At 44.8% G+C, this 22,152-nt stretch overlaps 1 protein-coding gene across 1 annotated transcript in view; it reads left to right on the top strand.

Annotated features, from left to right (window-relative positions):
• Positions 1-879: 879 nt before the first annotated feature.
• The window catches only part of BEND7 (BEN domain containing 7), a 122,759-nt gene continuing 101,486 nt past the window's right edge, over positions 880-22,152 (top strand). Inside the window, exon 1 of the mRNA XM_089686142.1 lies at positions 880-1,376. Coding sequence (XP_089542268.1) covers positions 1,316-1,376 — 61 coding nt within the window. The 5' untranslated portion in view covers positions 880-1,315. The remainder of the gene's footprint in view (positions 1,377-22,152) is intronic.

Raw genomic sequence — 22,152 nt, forward strand, 5'->3', positions numbered from 1 at the left:
TGCAAAAAAGCGCAAGGGCACTACTGCACCTGCTTTAGGCTAGGTTCACACCTATGCAGGTTGTGTTTGAGCTGTTTCTGCATTGCATTTTGCATTGCGTTTTTGCACCTTTTTTATGCGTTTTGCGGGGGGGTGTCATTTTTTTTCTTGTTGCTAGGCAGATTTAAAATGCAAAACGCATCAAAAATGCAGCATAAATGCAGCAAAAACGCAGTACATGCTTTTCTGCAGCGTTTCCATATAGAAACAAAAACGCAACTTTTTGCGTTAAAAAAAGTCCCTGACCTTTTCCAAAAAACACACCGCTTGAAAACGTGGAGATGTGAACCTGTCCCATAGGAAATCATGTTAAATGGACTGTACTGCGTTTCTGCAAAACGCTGCAGAGAACGCTTAGGTGTGAACCTAGGGTAATACGGATCACAAACCAAAAAAAATGGGATCTAATTCGTGCATAGCAGTCAGTTATTGCACTTTATTTTGCAATGATCACATGGAATGCTCCCTGTGGTCATCATTTCTGAGTAATGGATTGTGACATTGAGAGCAGTGCTGTCTTATTATGGTGACATCCAGGAAGATCATTAAGTGGCTCCATCCACTGCATGTAGTGTAAGATCGTAGGATGACACACACACACACTTGTCACCTGCAGGAGCACTCACTGCGCATGCGTGTCTGCCAGCTGTCTGCCGGCCGCCTGTAGGCTGAGCCATCCCTCCCTCCTTCTGCTGAACACCCGGCTGTGACGACTCACCATACATCACCCTGAACACTCCTGCAATACCACTCTTCACCAGCAGGTGTCGCCCTCCCCTCCATCACTAAGTCATTCTCTCCCTTGTTTATCATTGACCCTAAAAGAAAAAAAAGGAGAAAGCAAAACACAGAGAGAGGGAGAGAGAGAGAGAGAGAGAGGGCCCTGTGTGTGGCTCTCAGTCCTCGGGGGACCTCGGATGTCTAATTGCCGGGAGCTCAGGGTGCTGTGGGGAAATGATGAGAACCTCCAGGGAGCTCCCAGGGATTGTGATCTGACAGCTCTTCATTATTCCTCCAAACATTCCCATTGGAAGCCAGGAAAAACTTTCCCATCTGGCAGCAGTTGGAAGTGAGAGCTCCCAGTGCCTGGCAGCCCCTGGTCCTGTGCACTGTGCCACTCTGGGGCTTCTATTACAAGTCTTTCCCATTTCTTCCCCCCTCCTCCTCCCCTTCCTCCTCTTCACTGTCTTCTTAATCTCCCTGATCTTCCTTCTCCCCCTCTGCTCCTTCTGATTGCCTCCAGCAACAATAGCCAGGACCACCAAACTGCTCCACAATGGAGTTCTCTGAAAGGAAGAGGAGCAGGAAATCCCAGAGCTACAAACTGGTGAAGCAAGGTAAGCTGTGGGCATTGTGCTGCTGTGTTTGGGTGACACCTGTCAGGAAAGTGACAGCTGGGGGATCAGTGACAGCAGGCAGGCAGCCTATACAATGATCAGGACAACATACCAGATTAAGGATCATAGGACACTGACTGATTGTATGAGTGTGTCTGTCTGCTGATTCCAAGAGGTTCTGCAGCAGCTGCAGCACTGATCCCCCCTGTCCTTTTATCTGTGTGATCTGGTCTGCAATGGGGTACAGTCTGCCTGCTGTATGGGCCTGTCATCGAACCCCCCCCCCCCCTCCTTCCCCAGTGACAGTTTGTTTTGCTGTCCGCAGGGAGACACAATGACAGACAAGCTGATGAATTAATAGGGCTGCAGAGGACAAAAGCTGGAAGGAGCCCACACAGAGCCAGGCGCAGGCTTCACGCCAGACCATTGCACGGCACATTTACTCATACTGTCATGTTCTAGCACATTTTATAGTCACTATTTACAAAGCAAACCTGCCCTTTCCCCTCTGGGATGGAGCTATATACTGCCTTTTTCTTGGATTATATTTATAATAATAATATAAAAGCCGGTTTGATCGCTGTATTCATCAACAAAACACAGGCACAATTATTGATGATGATGAGCCTATGTCATCCATGGCTGTAATGTGTACAGGAAAGGCCAGGAGCATGCAGGGAGGACTGTACAGTGTGTGTGCTGGATCCCTTTGGCAGCTCCTGAGACCTTGTTAAGTGGCAAAGTGTTCAGTCTGCAGAGTTCAAGGCAGGTGACACTGTCTGTCTCAGCAGTCCCCAGCTAGCTCTACATATAGCAAGCAGTGTTTAACTTATAGTAGGTGTCTGATAAGAGAAACACAATTTAAATGTTCTGATTGTAGGCAACAGGACATTTTTATAGTCTGAATTCAGAAAAATTATCCAACTTAATGAACTTTGTAACCTGCGTAAATTTACAAAACATACATTTTTAACATGGCTTAGCACTGCCTTCCTCAACTTTTCTCAACTTTTTTTCCCCAGGGGAACCCTTGAAAGCAGGAACGCCTGCTAAAATTAGTTATCTGAGGTCAGCGGGAGAAGTGACCCTTACATTGGTGGCCATTGAGAGGACCCTTACATTGGTGGTCAGCAGGAAGTCCTTTACATTGGTGGTTAGCGGGAAGACCCTTATATTGGTGGTCAGTGAGAGCAATGCCTCTTATATTGGTGGTCAGTGGGAAGACCCTTATATTGGTGGCCAGTGAAAGGACCTTTACATTGTTGGTTAGCAGGAAGACCCTTACATTGGTGGTCAGCGGGAAGACCCTTACATTGGTTGCAAGAGCAATGCTTCTTATATTGGTGGTCAATGGGAAGACCCTTATATTGGTGGCCAGTGAAAGGACCTTTACATTGGTGGTTAGCAGGAAGACCCTTACATTGGTGGTTAGTGGAAAGACCCTTACATTGGTGGTCAGCGGGAAGTCCCTTACATTGGGGATTAGAGGGAAGACCTTTACATTGGTTGCCAGTGAGAGCAATGCTTATTATATTGGTGGTCAGTGGGAAGACCCTTACATTGGTGGCCAGTGAGAGGACCTTTACATTGGTGGTCAGTGGAAAGTCCCTTACACTGGAGGTTAGCAGGAAGACCCTTACATTGGTGGTCAGTGAGAGCAATGCCTCTTATATTGGTGGTCAGTGGGAACACCCTTATATTGGTGGCCAGTGAGAGGACCGTTACATTGGTGGTTAGAGGGAAGTCCCGTATATTGGTGGTTAGCAGGAAGACCCTTACTTTGGTTGTTAGCGGGAAGACCCTTACATTGGTGGTCAGCGGGAAGTCCCTTACATTGGTGGTTAGAGGGAATACCTTTACATTGGTGGTGAGCGAGAGAAACACCTCTTATATTGGTGGTCAGTGGGAAGACCCTTACATTGGTGGTCAGTGGGAAGACCCTTACATTGGTGGCCAGTGAGAGAACCCTTACATTGGTGGCCAGTGAGAGAACCCTTACATTGGTGGCCAGTGGGAAGACCCTTACATTGGTGGTCAGTGATTGCAATTGTTATTAATATACAGAATTTGTATAACACCAACAATTTGCACAGTGCTTTACAAAATGAAGGTAGATATTACAGTTACAATACGATTTGGTACAAGAGGAAACAGAGGGCCCTGCTAGTTAGAGCTTACAATCTAGGAGATGCCGCTTATATTCTTGGTCAGTCGGAAGACCCTTACATTGGTGGCTAGTGAGAGGACCCTTACAATGCTGGTTGTTGAAGAGACCCTTACATTGATGGTTAGTGGGAAGACACTTACAATTGTGGTCGGTGGAAAAAATGGCCTTTACATTGGTGGTCAGTGAGTAGATCCTTACATTGGTAGTTAGTGGGAAGACCCTTACATTGGTGGTTGCTGGGAAGAATGTGCTTTACACTGGTGATCATTGAGAAGATCCTTACATTGGCGATCAGTGGAAATATTGCTTCTTATAGTGATGGTCAGTGGGAAAACCCTTACATTGGTCAGTGGGAAAAACATTCCCTTTGCAATGATGGTTAGAATGTCACTCTTACAGACAGCTAAACAGATCCCTGGTGTCATGCCATTGGCTCTGCCAAGTGGCATTGGACCTGAAACTATGCAGGCACCATCAGATGGGAGGTCAATCAGCCACAGCTCTAGAGGAACCCTAAGCTCCCAGAGTACCTTGGCTGAGAATGGAGGCTTTAATGTGTGTGTTAGCCTGTTGAGTTAATACTCATCAGCAGGTATTTTTCACCAATGAAGGTATATATCATATTAGCTTGATGACACCCTTGCAAATGTACTGTATAATACATGACAGCCCAACACGTTTCACAAAATTCTGCTTACATGTATTTGCCCTTACTTTATCTACACTTATGATTTCTTGGCAGCAATGATGTTCTCATCTACTTAGCTTGATATGGATTTTTTAACATTTAAAATAGAACTATAGGCAAAGCTTGTTTTCATTTTGGATTGAGTATGGGAGGGTTATTACCACTGTCAGATTTTCTTTGCCATCTGTGTCCTAATAAGAGATTTCCCTTCAATTCCTGTCCCATAGCCACACAGGAAGTGAGAGGAAATCCCTTTAAATGAAGAGAAATCCTTGGGGACCCCCAGGTCACCAGATCTAGAGTCCACATTGGAAGATTTCCCCTCTTTTACCCTCTGGGGACAACCCAAAATTTGGGATATTCTTTTACTTTCACTTTCAATGATAATAGTAAACAGGACAAATAGAGGGTGAATCTCCCTAATGGGGGCACAGGCAGCAATAAATACCTGGCAGGTGTTCTAATCCCTCTCCACTCTATCCAAAACAAAATGAATTGCCCTTAGTTATACTAAGAGTGACTTTGGTTTATGATGGAAAAGAGAAGTTAAAGGTGGCAGGAAAAGCCAGTCGGGAGGGAGCTAGGCTTACTCATTATTAATGACTTACTTGTAGGTTTGTCATTGACTTGTCAGGAATGTGTAACCATTGGTGTGAGAGCTCAGTCACATGTATGAGTCTGCTGAAGTCTGGGCTTTCCTTGTATAGTCTGTTTTAGATGCAGATTTTAAACTTATATAGTACACTGATCAGTGGTTGCAGCTCATTGGCTGCAGACGCTAAGGCCGGCCATACATGGGTCGAAAATCGCCCAATTTTTCATCCGAAAACTGGACCTAAGAATAATCGGACGATTTTCGCTCTTTTAGTGGGTTAATGGCACCGGCTGATTTTCGTGGTTCCTCCCCTTTTCGGCGATCGGGCATGTTGGAAAATTAGTGAAAAGCAACCGATTTTCGACTCAATGATGGTCAAATCATACGATCGTTTTTCCGAAAAGAATATGCGCATGAGCCGTGACCTGGAAGGAACAGAAGTTTTGCATGTTGTATGGGTTGAACTTTATGACTTGGTCGGACGATTTTCGAAATCAATGATGGCACCATCGGATTACCAAGCAAACGACGTTTCCAATTTTCGGACGAAAAATCATTCGGAATTCGAACCATGTATGGGCTGCATAAGTCCTCATGCACACTTGACGTTTTTACAGCAGCTGTTTTTGGCTTTTGACAGTTTTTTCTATAGCCAGTAAACCCCCCAACATGTTATCCTATGTGTCCATGCACACAGACTGTAATCAACGTTTTTTGGCTGGAAAAAAACCCAGGACTAGTGGGTTTCTAGAGGAGTTTTTTAGCTGTAAAAATGCTCTAACGCTGTAAAACGCGGCAAACTCCTTAAAAAGCGGTAAAACTGCAAACCAGCATCTTTGGACTTTTGTTGACCAAAAAAATATTTGTTTTGGTAAAAAAGAATGCTAAAAAAAACACAAATGCGGAAAAATGTGGGAAAACGCCGCTAATCGTGACAAAACGGTGCTAAACGCTAATGCAAAAACGCTAAAAAAAAGCTGAAAAACTCTTGTTTTTAATGTGACTTTTACACAGCTAATGTTACCAGTGTTATGAAAACGTCAAGTGTGCATGGAGCCTTATTGTCAGAAGATTTTCCAACAAGACTCTTTGACAGAAGTCAATTAAAGATTTGACTTCTATTGAATGATGGAGTCCACACACTGATTGAAATTTGGTCAGTCTCCTCTGGACCAGCCAAATTTTAACCAGCAATTAAACCCCAAAGCAAGCATTTATTATATTGTAACTTAACAATTCTTAGATGTGGGGGCTGCATTAGTTCATTAATTTTTAGCCTTTCATTTCTTTATTTTAACCTGGTGATCCAGCCAGCAAGTCTGCTTTTCAACTGAAAAAAACTGTCTTGCAGATGTAGCAGTTAAAGGGTTGAGACAAACCATTAACACTGACATGGGAGTTTGGCTTCAATTTGTTTGGTGTATCTAAATCTGCCAGTGCATCTTATGCTAGGTTCACACCTATGCATGTGTTTTTGATGTTTTTCGTGGGGTTTTTTTTCATTCTATTTCTTACTTCTTGCTGGGCAGTCTAAAATGCGAAACGCATAAAAAACGCAACATTTTTCATTTTAAAAAGTTCCTGACGCTTGATGTGAACCTGTCTCATAGGAAATCATGACAAATGGACTGCTGTGCGTTTTTGCAAATCACAGCAGAAAATGCATAGGTGTGAACCTAGTGTAACACTCCCTTCCTCCCAGACTGACAATGCTGCTGTCCAAAGATGTCTCTGCACCCTTAGGGCTCGTTCACACTTGACTGTTTTCCAGCTCTTGTCAAACGCCTCTATAGCGTTTGACAAGCGTTGGTCTGGGGTTTGCGGAGCATTTTTTAATGCTCCGCAAATGCCGCATGCGTGGTTTAGCGGTGGTTGCTAGGCATTTGCCAAGCATTACAAACGCCCCACAAACACCTATAATGAAGTTTGAATGGTGTTAACGCTCCGCAAACGCCCCGCAAACGCATTGCAGCGGCACCATAGACTTGATTAGGAGGCTTAAGCTCCTCCTGACTCGACCAGAGGCGTTCGTTTTGCCGCGACGCTAACGCTCCCATGTGAACAGCAAAATGTGCTGCAATGTGCAGAATTTTCACACGCGTTTGGGAAACGATAAAAACGCTCCCAAACGCCTGTCTGCCGCTTGCAAACAAGGCTAGTGTGAACTTAGCCTTAGACCTCATGCACATTTGACACTTTTGCAGCTGCTTCTGGGGGCATCAGGCTGTCTACGCACACACAGGCTTTTAGCAGCGTTTAGCGGCAAAGGCTTTTAGAGGCAGGAAAAAAAACACTGCCAGTGCATCCAGGAGCAGCAGAGTTTTGCCAGAAAAAATGCTTGATGCTGCCAAACACTGCTAAGCACATCTAAACACACCTAAATGCTAGGTGCAGTTAGCGCTTCAGCTTTAATTAATTTCAATGGCCAGAATAAAATTATTATTCTGGTCAATGAAATTAATTACCGTTCAAGCTCTTGACGCCTGTAATTGCCCCTAAAGCTTGTAAAAGCATCACTTTTACAAGTATCAGGCTTTGTTCTGCCAAAACGCTGCTGCCCGGAGGAAAGACTTCTAGGAGAGTTTGCATAGAGAGAGGCCATATGCAATATATTACATTTTGGTTTGGAAGTTAGTAGCTTTAATTTAAGATTGCAAACAGTCTAATTAAAATGTAATGGATCCGCCTTCCCTGGTAAACTTCCACTGTGGAGACTGAAGTATTTATTTTTTGTGTATGCCTTATTTATTGCTCTGTCTTTAGTTGTTTCCAATTAGGTTTATTATTGATCCCAGCTGAAATGTGAATGTTACAGGGGTGTTTTACTAAAGGTAGTAAATGTTATGGTAGTGTCAAAAGGAAGGTTTTTTTTAAATTTCTATTTAATAATAAAAAGTATATTTACAAAAACAGATCAGGTTGTTCACTATTTATTCTAGTTTTGTATCACTTTCCTTATAGTAAGTAATAGTATGTAGTTTGAAATCTTGTAAATAGTATTCACTCAAGCAAAAGCAACATAGATTATTTGTTGATGATAGGAACACAGTAGAAACACAGAAACAGAAAAGTGACGGCAGAAAAAGATCGAGTGCTCCATTGAGTCTGCCTGTTTTTTTTTTTGTATTGTTTGTGGGGTTTTTGTTTTTGCTTTTGTTTTTTTGTTTTTTTGGGGGGGTTGGTTTTTTTTGTTAACTTTTTTTATCTGAGTATAGATCTATGTTTGTCCTAAGCATATTTGAAGCTATTTACTGTTGACTGGCTCACTACCACTGCTGGAAGTTTATTCCAAGCATCAATTACTCTTTCAGTAAAATAGTACTTTCTGAGATTAGTTTTGGACATTCCTCCAGTTAGTTTAAGGTCATGTCCCCGTGTTCTTGATTAGTAGTAAGTAGTAAGCGCTTGTCCCATGGATATGTAAAAGTCTGGTGGGTAGTCATTGGAAGTAAGCTCCTGTTTTCTAAAATGTTATTGCTATTACTTTTGTGGGGTATTTTTACCTTAAGGTGGAATTACACTGCATCTGAGCACCACAAACCAAAAATGCTATTTAAAGGATATGTTCACCTTTGGGAACATGTTACATTTTGCACCCGTTTTTAGGGTGGAACGTGTAACAAGTTTCCATAGCAGCAGCTGAGCCCGCTGCCCCCCTCCCTCTGACAGACAGTACTGGGAGAAGTCTCCTTGTACTATCTGTGAAATTTGAAAACAGCACAGCCGTGCAGGGCTTTGCCCACACGGCCACGTCATTTATCCACGGACCTCTGTGAATGAATGAACTGCAAGTCCCGACAGCCTTAGCAGATGTGGTCTTGTAGTTTTCAATGAACCACCATGGTGCTTAGGAGCGCCTGTCAGAATATCCGCTTGCTCGTATATCCTGCACAGCAAGCAGATATTCTGACAGGTCTGCAGGAGACCTGCATGGCATCAGCAATCTACAGATCGCTGGTGCAATGCTTTCCAGGCTCCTTTGGACAAAAATGATAAATGCACATTTTTTTACCTGAAAAAAAAGTGCATTTATTATTTTTGTCCAAAAGGTGAACTTATACTTTAATTCATTGTTAATATTCAAAGCAAACTCAGCCATCCATGCATCCTTGATAGGTTGATACCTGTGCAATAAGTTCATCCGTGAAATTTCCTTGCTACTAAATATTCCACAGTCAACTGTTCGTGGTATTATAACAAAGTGGCAGCAGCTGGGAACAACAGCAACTCAGCCACGAAGTGGTAGGCCACGTAAAATGACAGAACGGGGTCAGTGCATGCTGAAGGGCACAGTGCACAGAAGTCGCCAACTGTCTGCAAAGTCAATAGCTAAAGACCTCCAAACTTTGTGTGGCCTTCAGATTAGCACAACAACAATGCGTAGAGAGCTTCATGGAATGAGTTTCCATGGCTGAGCAGCTGCATCCAAGCCTTAGATTACCAAGTGCAATGCAAAGCATCGGGTGCCGTGGTGTACAGCACACCACCACTGAACTCTAGAGCAGTGGAGATGTGTTTTCTGGAGTGACGAATCATGCTTCACTGTCTGGCAATCCGATGGAAGTGTCTGGGTTTGGCAATTTCTAGGAGAATGGTACTTGCCTGACTGAATTGTGCCAAGTAAAAAATTGGTGGAGGGGGAATTATGGTGTGGGGTTGTTTTTCAGGGGTTGGGCTTGGTCCCTTAGTTCCAGTGAAGGGAACTCTTAAGGTGTCATTATATCAAGTCATTTTGGACAATTTCATGGTCCCAACTTTGTGGGAACAGTTCGGGGATGGCTTCTTCCTGTTCCAACATGACTGCCCCAGTGCACAAAGCAAGGTCCATAAAGAAATGGATCAGTGAGTTTCGGGTGGAGGAACTTGACTGGCCTGACCTCAACCCAATAGAACACCTTTGGGATGAATTAGAGCAGAGACAGCGAGCCAGGCCTTCTTGTGCAACATCAGTGCCTGATCTCACAAATGCACTTCTGGAAGAATGGCCAAACATTCCCATAGACACACTCCTAAACCTTTTGGACAGCCTTCCCAGAAGAGTTGAAGCTGTTTTAGCTGCAAAAGTTGGGCCAACTCAATATTGAACCCTACGGACTAAGACTGGGATGCCATTAAAGTTCATGTGCGTGTATAGGAAGGTGTCCCAATACTTTTGACAATATAGTGATTTACAGTATGTACATGCTCCACATAGAAAAGTACCAAACCTTTTACATGTATCACCTCCAATTTCCTGAAACACAATATGTACCAGCCTGTCACATACAGTGAAGGAAATAAGTATTTGATCCCCTGCTGATTTTGAATGTTTGCCCACTCACAAAGAAGTGATCAGTCTAAAAATCGAATGGTAGGTGTATTGTAACATTGAGAGACAGAATAGCAACACAAAATTCAAAAGAAATGCATATCTAACAAATTATGCACTGGTTTGCATGTTCATGAGGGAAATACGTATTTGATCCCCTATCATTCAGTAGGATTTCTGGCTACCAGGTGTCTTTCATACAGGTAACAAGCTGAGATTAGAAGCAGTCTCTTAAAGGGAGTGCTAATAATCTCATTTTGTTACCTGTATAAAAGACACCTGTCCACAGGAGCAATCAAACAATCAGATTCCAAACTCTCCACCATGGCAAAGACCAAAGAGCTGTCCAAGGATGTCAGGGACAAGATTGTAGACCTACACAAGGCTGGATTGGGCTACCAAACAATCTCCAAGCAGCTTGGTGAGAAGGTGACAACAGTTGGTGCAATCATTCGCAAATGGAAGAAACACAAAACAACTGTCAGTCTCCCTAGGTCTGGTACACCATGCAAGATCTCACCTTGTGGAGTGTCAATGATCATGAAAACAGTGGGGAATCATCTCAGAACTACACGTGAGGATCTTGTCAATGATCTCCAGGCAGCTAGGACCACAGTCACCAAGAAAACAATTGGTAACACACTACGCCGACAAGGATTGAAATCCTGCAGTGCCCGCAAGGTCCCTCTGCTCAAGGAAGCACATGTCCAGGCCCGTCTGAAGTTTGCCACTGAACATCTGAATGATGCAGAGTAGGACTGGTTGAAAGTGTTCTGGTCAGATGAGACCAAATTCAAGCTCTTTGGCATCAACTCAACTTGCCATGTTTGGAGGAGGAGGAATTCTGCCTATGACCCCAAGAACACCACTCCAACTGTCAAACATGGTGATGGAAACATTCTGCTTTGGGGTGTCTTTCTGCTAAGGGGACAAGACAACTGCACCACATCAAAGGGACGATGGACAGGGCAATGTACCATCAAATCTTGGGTGAGAACCTTCTTCCCTCCGCCAAGGCATTGAAAATGGGTCGTGAATGGGTGTTCCAGCATGACAATGACCCAAAACACATGGCCAAGGCAACAAAGGAGTGGCTCAGGAAGAAGCACATTAAGGTCCTAGAGTGGTCTAGCCAGTCTCCAGACCTTAATCCGATTGAAAAGCTGTGGAGGGAGCTGAAAGTTTGAGTTGCCAAATGTCAGCCACCAATCCTTAATGACTTGGAGAGGATCTGCCAAGAGGAGTGGGCCAAAATCCCTCCTGAGATGTGTGCAAACCTAGTGGCCAACTACTGGAAACGTCTGGCCTCTGCGATTGCCAACAAGGGATTTGCCACCAAGTACTAAGTCATGTTTTGTGAAAGGGATCAAATACTTATTTCCCTCATGAACATGCAAATCAGTGCATAATTTGTTAGACATGCTTTTCTTTTGAATTTTTGTGTTGCTATTCTGTCTCTCAGTGTTACAATACACCTACCATTCGATTTTTAGGCTGATCATTTCTTTGTGAGTGGGCAAACATTCAAAATCAGCAGGGGATCAAATACTTATTTCCTTCACTGTACATGGCCCACCAAAGGATCCATGGTCAACAGGTGCCAGTACTTTTTCTATAATACACTTCACTTGCTTGTGCTGTGTAGAATATTTAGAAATAGCCCAGGTGGTGTCATCCTTTTTAACCTGACAATGGGTGAACAGAAGAACATCCGCCTCTGTTTGGAAAAGTGCACCACTGGAGCAATTTCATCTGGCCCCCAAACATTGGCTATAGGGAATAGAGGCCAAAAGGGGCTTAGGATGGAAGCTAGAGGCTTACAAAATAGAATTGCCTGCTGTTGGTTTGCAAAAAAGTTTGCTGGATAGTTTTCCATCCACACATTTTTGGATTTTGAGATCCAAGAAAATACTATCAGATTTGCTGAAGGAGATTGAAATCATTTATATTCATGGATGCTAAGTATTTCCTCACTATATCTTCTGACACATCCCACAATACAAAAACGTCATCGATATAGCGTTGCCATGCCAAAATGTGATCTGCAAATATCCAGAAGTCATCATCCATGAGCAATATACGCCCCCATTCCCCCAGGTACAGGTTGGCATAAGAGGGGGTGCAACAGGTTCCAGAGGAAATGGGAGCCATTGAATGTAAAGACATTATGCCTCAAAATGAAATCCAAGGAAAGAAGAATAAATTAATTGAACTGCTGTTCAAGTTGACAGCTCTGTGACAAAACATGACATATCACCAACAGGCCCTTGTCATGCGGTATAGGGCTTCCATGTCAGTTGTGACAAGAAGTGTGTCACCAGTGACGTTGATCCCATCTAAAATTTGCAAAAGGTGAATGGTGTCACAAACGTAGCGTAAACTGGTCAAAGGATCTAAGATGGATGTCCACAACCCAACTGAGGTTTTCAGTAAGGGTTCCTCTACCCGATATTATAGGTCTACATGGGGGATTCAGAGTATTTTTGTGTACTTTGAGAAGATCATATAAGGTAGCAACCTGTGGAAAGCTGGTTCTGATAAAGTCCCATCTGTTTTTTTAAATCATGTTTTTATAATATGTTCGATCCTCCAAGAGGTAAAATTCCTGTTGATGGTATTCACTAATGATTTTGGTATTGCGCGATATCAGTCACCATTGGCCAATTCCTGTTGCACATTTGGATATATTTGTTGTAGTCCATGTTGACAACATTGCCCTCTTTGCGGAGGTTGAGTGTAATAAAATAATTCTTGGCCAAAGATTCTAATGCTGGTGTTCGAGATCCTAAGATTCCAAATTTCCCTACAGGTCAATTTGAGGAAAGTTGCCACAGTGTGATTAGAACAAGGGGGGGAATAAATTGGACTTCTTTTTAAGCAAACCAGTTTGCATATCAAATGCATTGACTCCCAAATGCCAGTCTGGTGTTTCCAATAGTTTTTCAATATCGATTGTGTCAATCAGATCAATCATTTTGTTTTCCTCAAGCAATGAGATCAAATGATCCAGCGCTTGAAGATCATTATTAGTACGTAAAAAAAATGAGAGGATTGCTTTTTAGCATACATACGTTTGAGAAGCTGCGGGCAAACAAGTGCAGATCTTTGGTGACCTCAAACTTGTCCAGATGGTGGTCTGGACAAAATGTGAGGCCCTTAGATAATACACTTATTTCATCCTGAGACAATATGTGGGAAGAAAGATTGATTATATTAACTGCTTCCCGAGCACCCTATAGCAGAAAAACTGCTACGGGGCAGCACAGGTGCGCAAAATCATGTATATATACCTGATTTTGCATTTCCGGGTAGGGGGCGCATGCAAGCACTACCCACATTGCCATTCGGGGCCGTGGCTGTCAATCACCAAGTCCCGGCTGGTGATTACTCGCCGTCGCCCGGTGATTTCCGAGGATCTCTGACGTGGAGTAGAACTGTTTTGTTTACTAACATTTCTCCTCCCTGTCAGCTCTGGCACACTGCCTTGGATGGCTGTGCGCAGCACAGCCATCCAAAGCAGTGTGTTCACAGTGAAGCACACTGACACAGCCCCCTATTAAAACACTCCTAGCACACAGTTAATCCTTAGATCGCTCCTCATGTTAACCCCTTCCTGCCCAGTGCCATTAATACAGTGTCATTGTTTTTTTTAGCACTGATCACTGTATTGGTGTCATTGGGGATGTCAGTGACACCAAGTCTGTTCTCCCCAGTGTCAGAATGTCCGTCGCGGTCCCGCAGTCGCTGATCTCCGCCATTATTAAACATTTAAAAAAAAAATCCCAGTATATATACCGCCATTTGTAAAAGGTATAACTTTCACGTAAACCAATTAATTTACAAGTATTGGGATTTTTTTTAGCAAAGACGTAGCAGAATACATTTTGGTGTAAATTTATGATGAAATTTGATTTTTAAAAATTTTTTAGTGGACACGTTTAATAGCAAAAAGTTAAAAATATAGGTTTTTTTCTCAAAATTTTCAGTCTTTTATTTTTTTTTTATAGCGCAAAAAATTAAAAATGCACAGGCAATCAAATATCACCAAAAGAAAGCTTAATTTGTGGGGGAAAAAGGACGTAAATTTAATTTGAGTGCAGCGTTGCATTTCCGCACAATTGAAAGTTAAAGTAATGCAGTGCCATAACGCAAAAAATTGCCTGGTCAGGAAGGGGGTTAAATCCTCAGGAAGGCAAGTGGTTAAGTGAGGCATGTTTGTTTTGGATTTTGTAATCTTTTTGACAAACATTTACTTATTCATTTAATGTATTGCTGTATTGCAGAGCATCTGTCCTAAAAAAGTGGCTCCTTGAATGTGAGAGGAAGGGTGCATAACCACAGATTTAGTGTTAGATATACAGTGGATATAAAAAGTCTACACACCTCTATTAAAATGTCAGGTTTCTGTGATGTAATAAGATGAGACAAAGATAAATAATTTCAGAACTTTTTCCACCTTTATTGTGACCTATAAACTGTACAACGCAACTGAAAAACAAACTGAAATCTTTTAGGGGGGGTAAGTAAAGATAAAAAACTAAAATAATGTGTTTGCATAAGTGTGCACACCCTCTTATAACTGGGGATGTAGCTGTGCTCAGAATTAAGCAATTACATTCAAAATCATGTTAAATAGGAGTCAGTACACACCTGCCATCATTTAGTGCCTCTGATTAACTCCAAATAAAGTTCATCTGTTCTAGTAGGTCTTTCCTGACATTTTTTTAGTCATATCCTACAGCAAAAGCCATGGTCCGCAGAGAGCTTCCAAAGCATCAGAGGGATCTCATTGTTAAAAGGTATCAGTCAGGAGAAAAAACATTTCAAAGGCATTAGATATAACACAGTGAAGACACTCATCAAGTGGGGAAAATATGGTGTACCAGTGACATTACCAAGAACTGGTCGTCCCTCCAAAATTGATGAAAAGATGAGAAGAAAACTGGTCTGGGAGGCTGCCAAGAGGCCTAACACAACATTAAAGGAGCTGCAGGAATATCTGGCAAGTACTGGCTGTGTGGTACATGTGACAACAATCTCCTGTATTCTTCATATGTCTGGATTGTGGGATAGAGTGGCAAGACGGAAGCCTTTTCTTACGAAGAAAAGCATCAGAGCTCGGCTAAATTTTGCAAGAACACATCTGAAGTCTCCCAAAAGCATGTGGGAAAATGTGTTCTGGTCTGAAGAAACCAAGGTTGAACATTTTGGTCCTCAGAGGCACACTCAATGGAAGGGGCGAGATGCATCAGGCACGGACGTGGTGATACTAAGCTTAGGAGCTTTGTGGAATACTAGCGACCTACTATTGTACACTTGGAGATTCATACCTATTATATCTGGAAACATGTGAATGCAATACCAGTGTGTCTGCTTTTAATAAATGGAATTACACTATTTTGGATGCCTCTCTCCTTTCCTTACATGTATATATCTATCGGCTCTACATTTGAATCACTGAGAATGACAAGCAACATTTAATCAGGAGGGCTACAAGCTCCAGCATGACTTCCTATGCCCCAACGAAAGCGTGAAAGACTCTTATTTCCCCATAAGAGTCCATTAAAAACTGTAGCTGCTGGCTTTCAAAAAAACAGCCACTCACCTGTCCCACGATCCCGCGTTGCCCCAACCGCAGCCCGTTTCACCGGCTGTTCTGTATGCCAGGCACCGGCATCTTCAGTGTGGGCACCAGGCTGTGACAGCTTGCGGCTTCACAGCCGGGTGCACACTGCACATGCGTGAGTAGCGCTGCGCTTCCTGAATGGCCTCATTGTCTTCTGGGATCTGTCACGTTTCCCACAAGACTTTGGGGAGGGAGGGTAGGAGGACAACTTTCATTTCTGATCACCTAGGCGATCACAGCGGAAGTAGGAGCGGGTACCTGTCAAATTCGGGTATCCGTTCCCCCCCTGCTCAATAAAGGTGCCAATCCTTAATGGGGAGCGGGGGACCAATCTTTAAAGCAGAACTTCTCCTTTTGGGTGGAACTCCGCTTTAATGAACACCACTTACATTGCCTATGCTGATATTTTGTTTTCACAATGTAATTACAATCTTAGAAACTGTAGTCTTCTGTTAGAACAGAAACCGGTACCAGTAGTTATACTGTAATGTGTAAGGGCCAACATGACTGTAATCAAATGAAACTGACTTTTTGGTAGGTCCTTGCACCTCATTATTATTGGCACATTTTGCTGATCTAATACAGTAGATCTGATCTTGGAAGATCTAGGAAGAACTGATGTGTGGTCAGCTTTTGGCTATACTGTTATCAACAGCTATAATTAGAGATGAGCGAATCGAACATGACGAAGTGGAATTCGTTCCGAAGATTTGGAAAAATTCTATTCGCGACGAATCCGAAGATTAGCAAACTTCGGATGCACGAATCGAATTTTCCCAAAAATGGCGGCGACATGTGTGGCGACGGAGAAAATGGACAGAGAAGATGGGGCGGGGATCTCTGGGAAGGCGCGCAGACAAGGCGCGCTGACCCATAATGCATTCATGACATGTGATCGCATTAGCCAATCAGCAGCCAGCCAGCACTGTGTAATGGTGGAGCTATAAATCGCGGCCATCTTAGAATTCTCCATTAGCCTCCGGTCATTCAAGAGAGACAGACCTGTGTGTATTAAGGGACAGAGTTAGGGCCACAGAGACTTTAGGGCCACAGAATCGTTACTCAGGGACACAGAATCGTTACTCAGGGACACAGAATCGTTACTTAGGGCCACAGCTATCAAAGAATCGAAAATTTAAAGTGACATACACCCTTTTTTTTTTGGTGGCTGTCGTGCACAGTTGGTGCTGCAGTTTGCCGATTATGCAAAATACACTGACTTTCTGCTTCACAACCACTATTGTACGTTCAAAGAGTTAAATCCATTTACACGCCGGCTGGCGGTAATATTTTTTGGGTGATTAGTGCATTCCAGTGACACAAACGTACAGTTTCCAGCCAACGGCAAGCTGCAATTGACCGATTGTGTACAATAAACTGACTTTCTACTTCACAACCACTATTGTACGTTCAAAGAGTTAGATCCATTTACACGCCGGGTGGCGGTAATATTTTTTGGGTGATTAGTGCATTCCAGTGACATAAACGTACAGTTTCCAGCCAACGGCAAGCTGCAATTGACCAATTGTGCTAAATAAACTGACTTTCTGCTTCACAACCACTATTGTACGTTCAAAGAGTTAAATCCATTTACACGCCGGCTGGCGGTAATATTTTTTGGGTGATTAGTGCATTCCAGTGACAGAAACGTACAGTTTCCAGCCAACGGCAAGCTGCAATTGACCGATTGTGTACAATAAACTGACTTTCTGCTTCACAACCACTATTGTACGTTCAAAGAGTTAGATCCATTTACACGCCGGGTGGCGGTAATATTTTTTGGGTGATTAGTGCATTCCAGTGACATAAACGTACAGTTTCCAGCCAACGGCAAGCTGCAATTGACCGATTGTGCTAAATAAACTGACTTTCTGCTTCACAACCACTATTGTACGTTCAAAGAGTTAAATCCATATACACGCCGGGTGGCGGTAATATTTTTTGGGTGATTAGTGCATTCCAGTGACATAAACGTACAGTTTCCAGCCAACGGCAAGCTGCAATTGACCGATTGTGCTAAATAAACTGACTTTCTGCTTCACAACCACTATTGTACGTTCAAAGAGTTAGATCCATTTACACGCCGGGTGGCGGTAATATTTTTTGGGTGATTAGTGCATTCCAGTGACATAAACGTACAGTTTCCAGCCAATGGCAAGCTGCAATTGACCGATTGTGCTAAATAAACTGACTTTCTGCTTCACAACCACTATTGTACGTTCAAAGAGTTAGATCCATTTACACGCCGGGTGGCGGTAATATTTTTTGGGTGATTAGTGCATTCCAGTGACATAAACGTACAGTTTCCAGCCAACGGCAAGCTGCAATTGACCGATTGTGCTAAATAAACTGACTTTCTGCTTCACAACCACTATTGTACGTTCAAAGAGTTAGATCCATTTACACGCCGGGTGGCGGTAATATTTTTTGGGTGATTAGTGCATTCCAGTGACATAAACGTACAGTTTCCAGCCAACGGCAAGCTGCAATTGACCGATTGTGCTAAATAAACTGACTTTCTGCTTCACAACCACTATTGTACGTTCAAAGAGTTAAATCCATTTACACGCCGGCTGGCGGTAATATTTTTTGGGTGATTAGTGCATTCCAGTGACATAAATGTACAGTTTCCAGCCAACGGCAAGTTGCAATTGACCGATTGTGCTAAATAAACTGACTTTCTGCTTCACAACCACTATTGTATGTTCAAAGAGTTAAATCCATTTACACGCCGGCTGGCGGTAATATTTTTTGGGTGATTAGTGCATTCCAGTGACAGAAACGTACAGTTTCCAGCCAACGGCAAGCTGCAATTGACCGATTGTGTACAATAAACTGACTTTCTGCTTCACAACCACTATTGTACGTTCAAAGAGTTAAATCCATTTACACGCCGGCTGGCGGTAATATTTTTTGGGTGATTAGTGCATTCCAGTGACATAAACGTACAGTTTACAGCCAACGGCAAGCTGCAATTGACCGATTGTGTACAATAAACTGACTTTCTGCTTCACAACCACTATTGTACGTTCAAAGAGTTAAATCCATTTACACGCCGGCTGGCGGTAATATTTTTTGGGTGATTAGTGCATTCCAGTGACCTAAACGTACAGTTTCCAGCCAACGGCAAGCTGCAATTGACCGATTGTGTACAATAAACTGACTTTCTGCTTCACAACCACTATTGTACGTTCAAAGAGTTAAATCCATATACACGCCGGGTGGCGGTAATATTTTTTGGGTGATTAGTGCATTCCAGTGACATAAACGTACAGTTTACAGCCAACGGCAAGCTGCAATTGACCGATTGTGCTAAATAAACTGACTTTCTGCTTCACAACCACTATTGTACGTTCAAAGAGTTAAATCCGGTTTTATTTTTGGGGTGCTTATTGAATTAAAGAGTATGTCAGACAACACGCAGAGGAGTGGCAGAGGAGGCAATGTTTCAGGAGCAAGCAGACGTGGCAGCAGAGGAAGGGGTCGAGGCAGCACTAGTCGCAGCCAGAGGCCAGTGCTCCCGGTGTCATCCAGCGGTCGTGTCTCCACCGACAACCCTGCCGTCATCGATTGGTTGACTCGGTCGTCTTCCTCTTCCCAGGTCACCTCTGACACCTACAGCCAACGGTCGGTGGGTACGTCAGACACAACCGTTAGTTGGCATGGCCCGGGAGCAAGCCCACTGAAATCACGTGTCCTCGACCTGCCCCTGTCCTTTGGTGTTCCCTCACCAAGCGAAGTATCGCATGCTGTGGGCTCAGCCCCACTGTACAGTGAGGAAGAGCTAACAGAGGGCGGTCAGGAACGGGGGGAGACATCCGCCTCTTCAGCAGCCAGGCGAAGAAGTACTGGCGAGGAGAGTGGCTCGGTAGCCGGTCTAGAGACAGGTCTGTCTCCTGACCCACACGCAGCCGAGGGGGCTAGTAGTGACGCGGAGACCCTAATTGATGATGATGAGGCTGATCGCACTTGGCAGCCTCGTCGTCATCAGGCTATTGCTTCCGCATCATCAGGAGAAGAGGGTGCCAGCTTGCCAGCGAGCAAAACAGTCGGTGGGTTGCCCAGGAGGCAGCAGGGTCGCAGCAGTGTCAGTGGAGCCAAACGGCCACGGAGTAGAGCACCAGCTCCACTGCAGCCTACCACCACGGCCAGTAGTGGTGCCGGTGTGCACGTAGGAAGTAGCAGTCAGCCAGTGAGGAGTAGCGGGGGCAAAGTTTCCTACTCGGCGGTGTGGCAATTTTTCGTCAAGCCGCCCGAGGAAGTAAACGTAGCCGTATGTCGACTATGTGGCCAGAAAGTCAAGCGTGGCCAGGGGGCCAATGTTGGGACTACAGCGTTGCGTCAGCATATGCAGCGTCACCATTCGGTGGCCTGGGAAAACCGTGATAAAGATACGGCGGTTCTGCCTGCTCCAGCCCCCGCTCCATCACCCGCTCCGTTACTTGCTCCGTCACCCGACGTCAATCGCCCTCTATCAGCCAGTCAAGGCTCCAACACCTCTGCTGAGGGGAGTTGTCGCTCGTTGGCATCTTCCGCTCGTTCAGATGCTCCTTCTCCTGCTACTCCTCTTCACGGATTCCGTCAGCAGTCTTTCTTGGAATCCGTTTCCAAGAGACAACAGTTTGCGAGCACGCACCCGACGGTGCAGAAGCTGAACGTCCTCCTGTCCAAGTTGCTGGTGCTGCAGTCCCTCCCTTTCCAAGTGGTGGACTCAGCACCTTTCCGAGAAATGATGGCTTGTGCCGAGCCGCGGTGGAGAGTGCCAAGCCGGCATTTCTTCGCCAAAAAGGCAGTGCCAGCCCTGCATTCACATGTAGAAGAGATGGTGGGCCAGTCTTTGAGCATGTCGGTCTCTGCCAAAGTGCACGGCAGCGCCGACGTGTGGAGCTGTAACTACGGTCAGGGACAGTACATGTCATTTGCGGCCCACTGGGTGAACGTGGTGCCGGCACAGCCGCACCAGCAACTTGGACAGGTCACGCCGCTTTTGCCTTCACGTTTGCACGTCCTTGGTCCAGCAAAGATGTCCGCCTCTACCACCTCTTCTTCCGCCGTGTCCTCAGCCGCCACCCCCGTGCCAAGTCCCATTACCCGACCGGCATATCACATGTGCAGGGTGCAACGGTGTCACGCTGTGCTGCACCTGGTATGCCTTGGCGAACGTAGTCACACAGGGGAGGAACTTCTGAGTGTAATGAACAGAGAAATCGACAGATGGCTGTCTCCGCGCAAACTGAAAATCGGAACCATGTTGACCGACAACGGAAAGAACATGGTGTCTGCTCTGCGTCAAGGAAGGTTGTGCCATGCGCCATGCATGGCTCACGTGTTCAATCTGGTTGTCAAGCGGTTCCTAAAATCCACCATCCCACTGCAAGACATCCTTAAAATGTCACGTAAACTTTGCATGCATTTCAGCCATTCCTACACCGCAAAGCACACCCTCCTTGAGCTGCAGCGGCAGAACGGAATTCCACAGCATCGCCTGATCTGCGACGTTGCAACAAGGTGGAATTCAACCCTACATATGTTAGACCGCCTTTACGAACAGCGAAAGGCCATCACCGATTTCCTGATGTTACAAGCGGATAAAGGTACTCCCCTGTGTAACTTAGATGTCAGCCATTGGCAGCTCATGCGTGACACCTGCCGCTTGCTCAGGCCCTTTGAGGAGGCCACGCTATTCGTGAGTCGGCAGGACTATGGGATGAACGACGTCATTCCTCTGTTGCACGTCCTGGAACAAATGCTGTTAACAATGGCTGGTCAGGGTGCGGTAGACGTGGCGCACAGATCTCAACGCCACATGACCCCTGTGGGGGCAGGACAGGAAGAAGAGGAGGAGGTAGAGGAGGACATTGGTGCTCAGGAATTATTGAGTGAAATGGGTGGTTTTTCCACTCAGCGGACAGGAGTGGAGGAGCAGGAGCATCTGGTAGAGGAGGAGGAGGAGACAGAGGACCCAGACGCACCGTGGCAGTATGCTGTGGAGATGGAGGCAGGGAGTCCCTCGCATTCCTTGGCACAAATGGCCCATAGCATGCTCGGTTGCTTGCGTAGCGACAGCCGAATAATAACCATCAGACAGAGGGATGACTTTTGGCTGTCCACCTTGTTGGACCCTCGCTACCGTTCAAAAATGGTGGCCTTTTTCACACCTGCTGAGAGGGAGGCCAAAATAAAGTACTATAAAAACCACCTATGTAGTCAGTTGGTCTCTGCCTTTCTGCGCCAACGTCCATCCTCAGACACTGTGGGCCCTGTGCGCTCGCGTTCCGCTGCCATGGCAGCAGGGGAGGGGTGGGGTGGTAGGAGCAGTGGTAGCTCCACCAGCAGCGGCTGCCTCAGTCTGCAGTCGATGATGAGTAGCTTTCTTCACCAGCGCAGTGAGG

This window comes from Staurois parvus, unplaced genomic scaffold (genome assembly GCF_062004578.1).
Source record: "Staurois parvus isolate SC_StPar_1 unplaced genomic scaffold, SC_StPar_1.0 ptg000019l, whole genome shotgun sequence".
NCBI lineage: Eukaryota > Metazoa > Chordata > Amphibia > Anura > Ranidae > Staurois > Staurois parvus.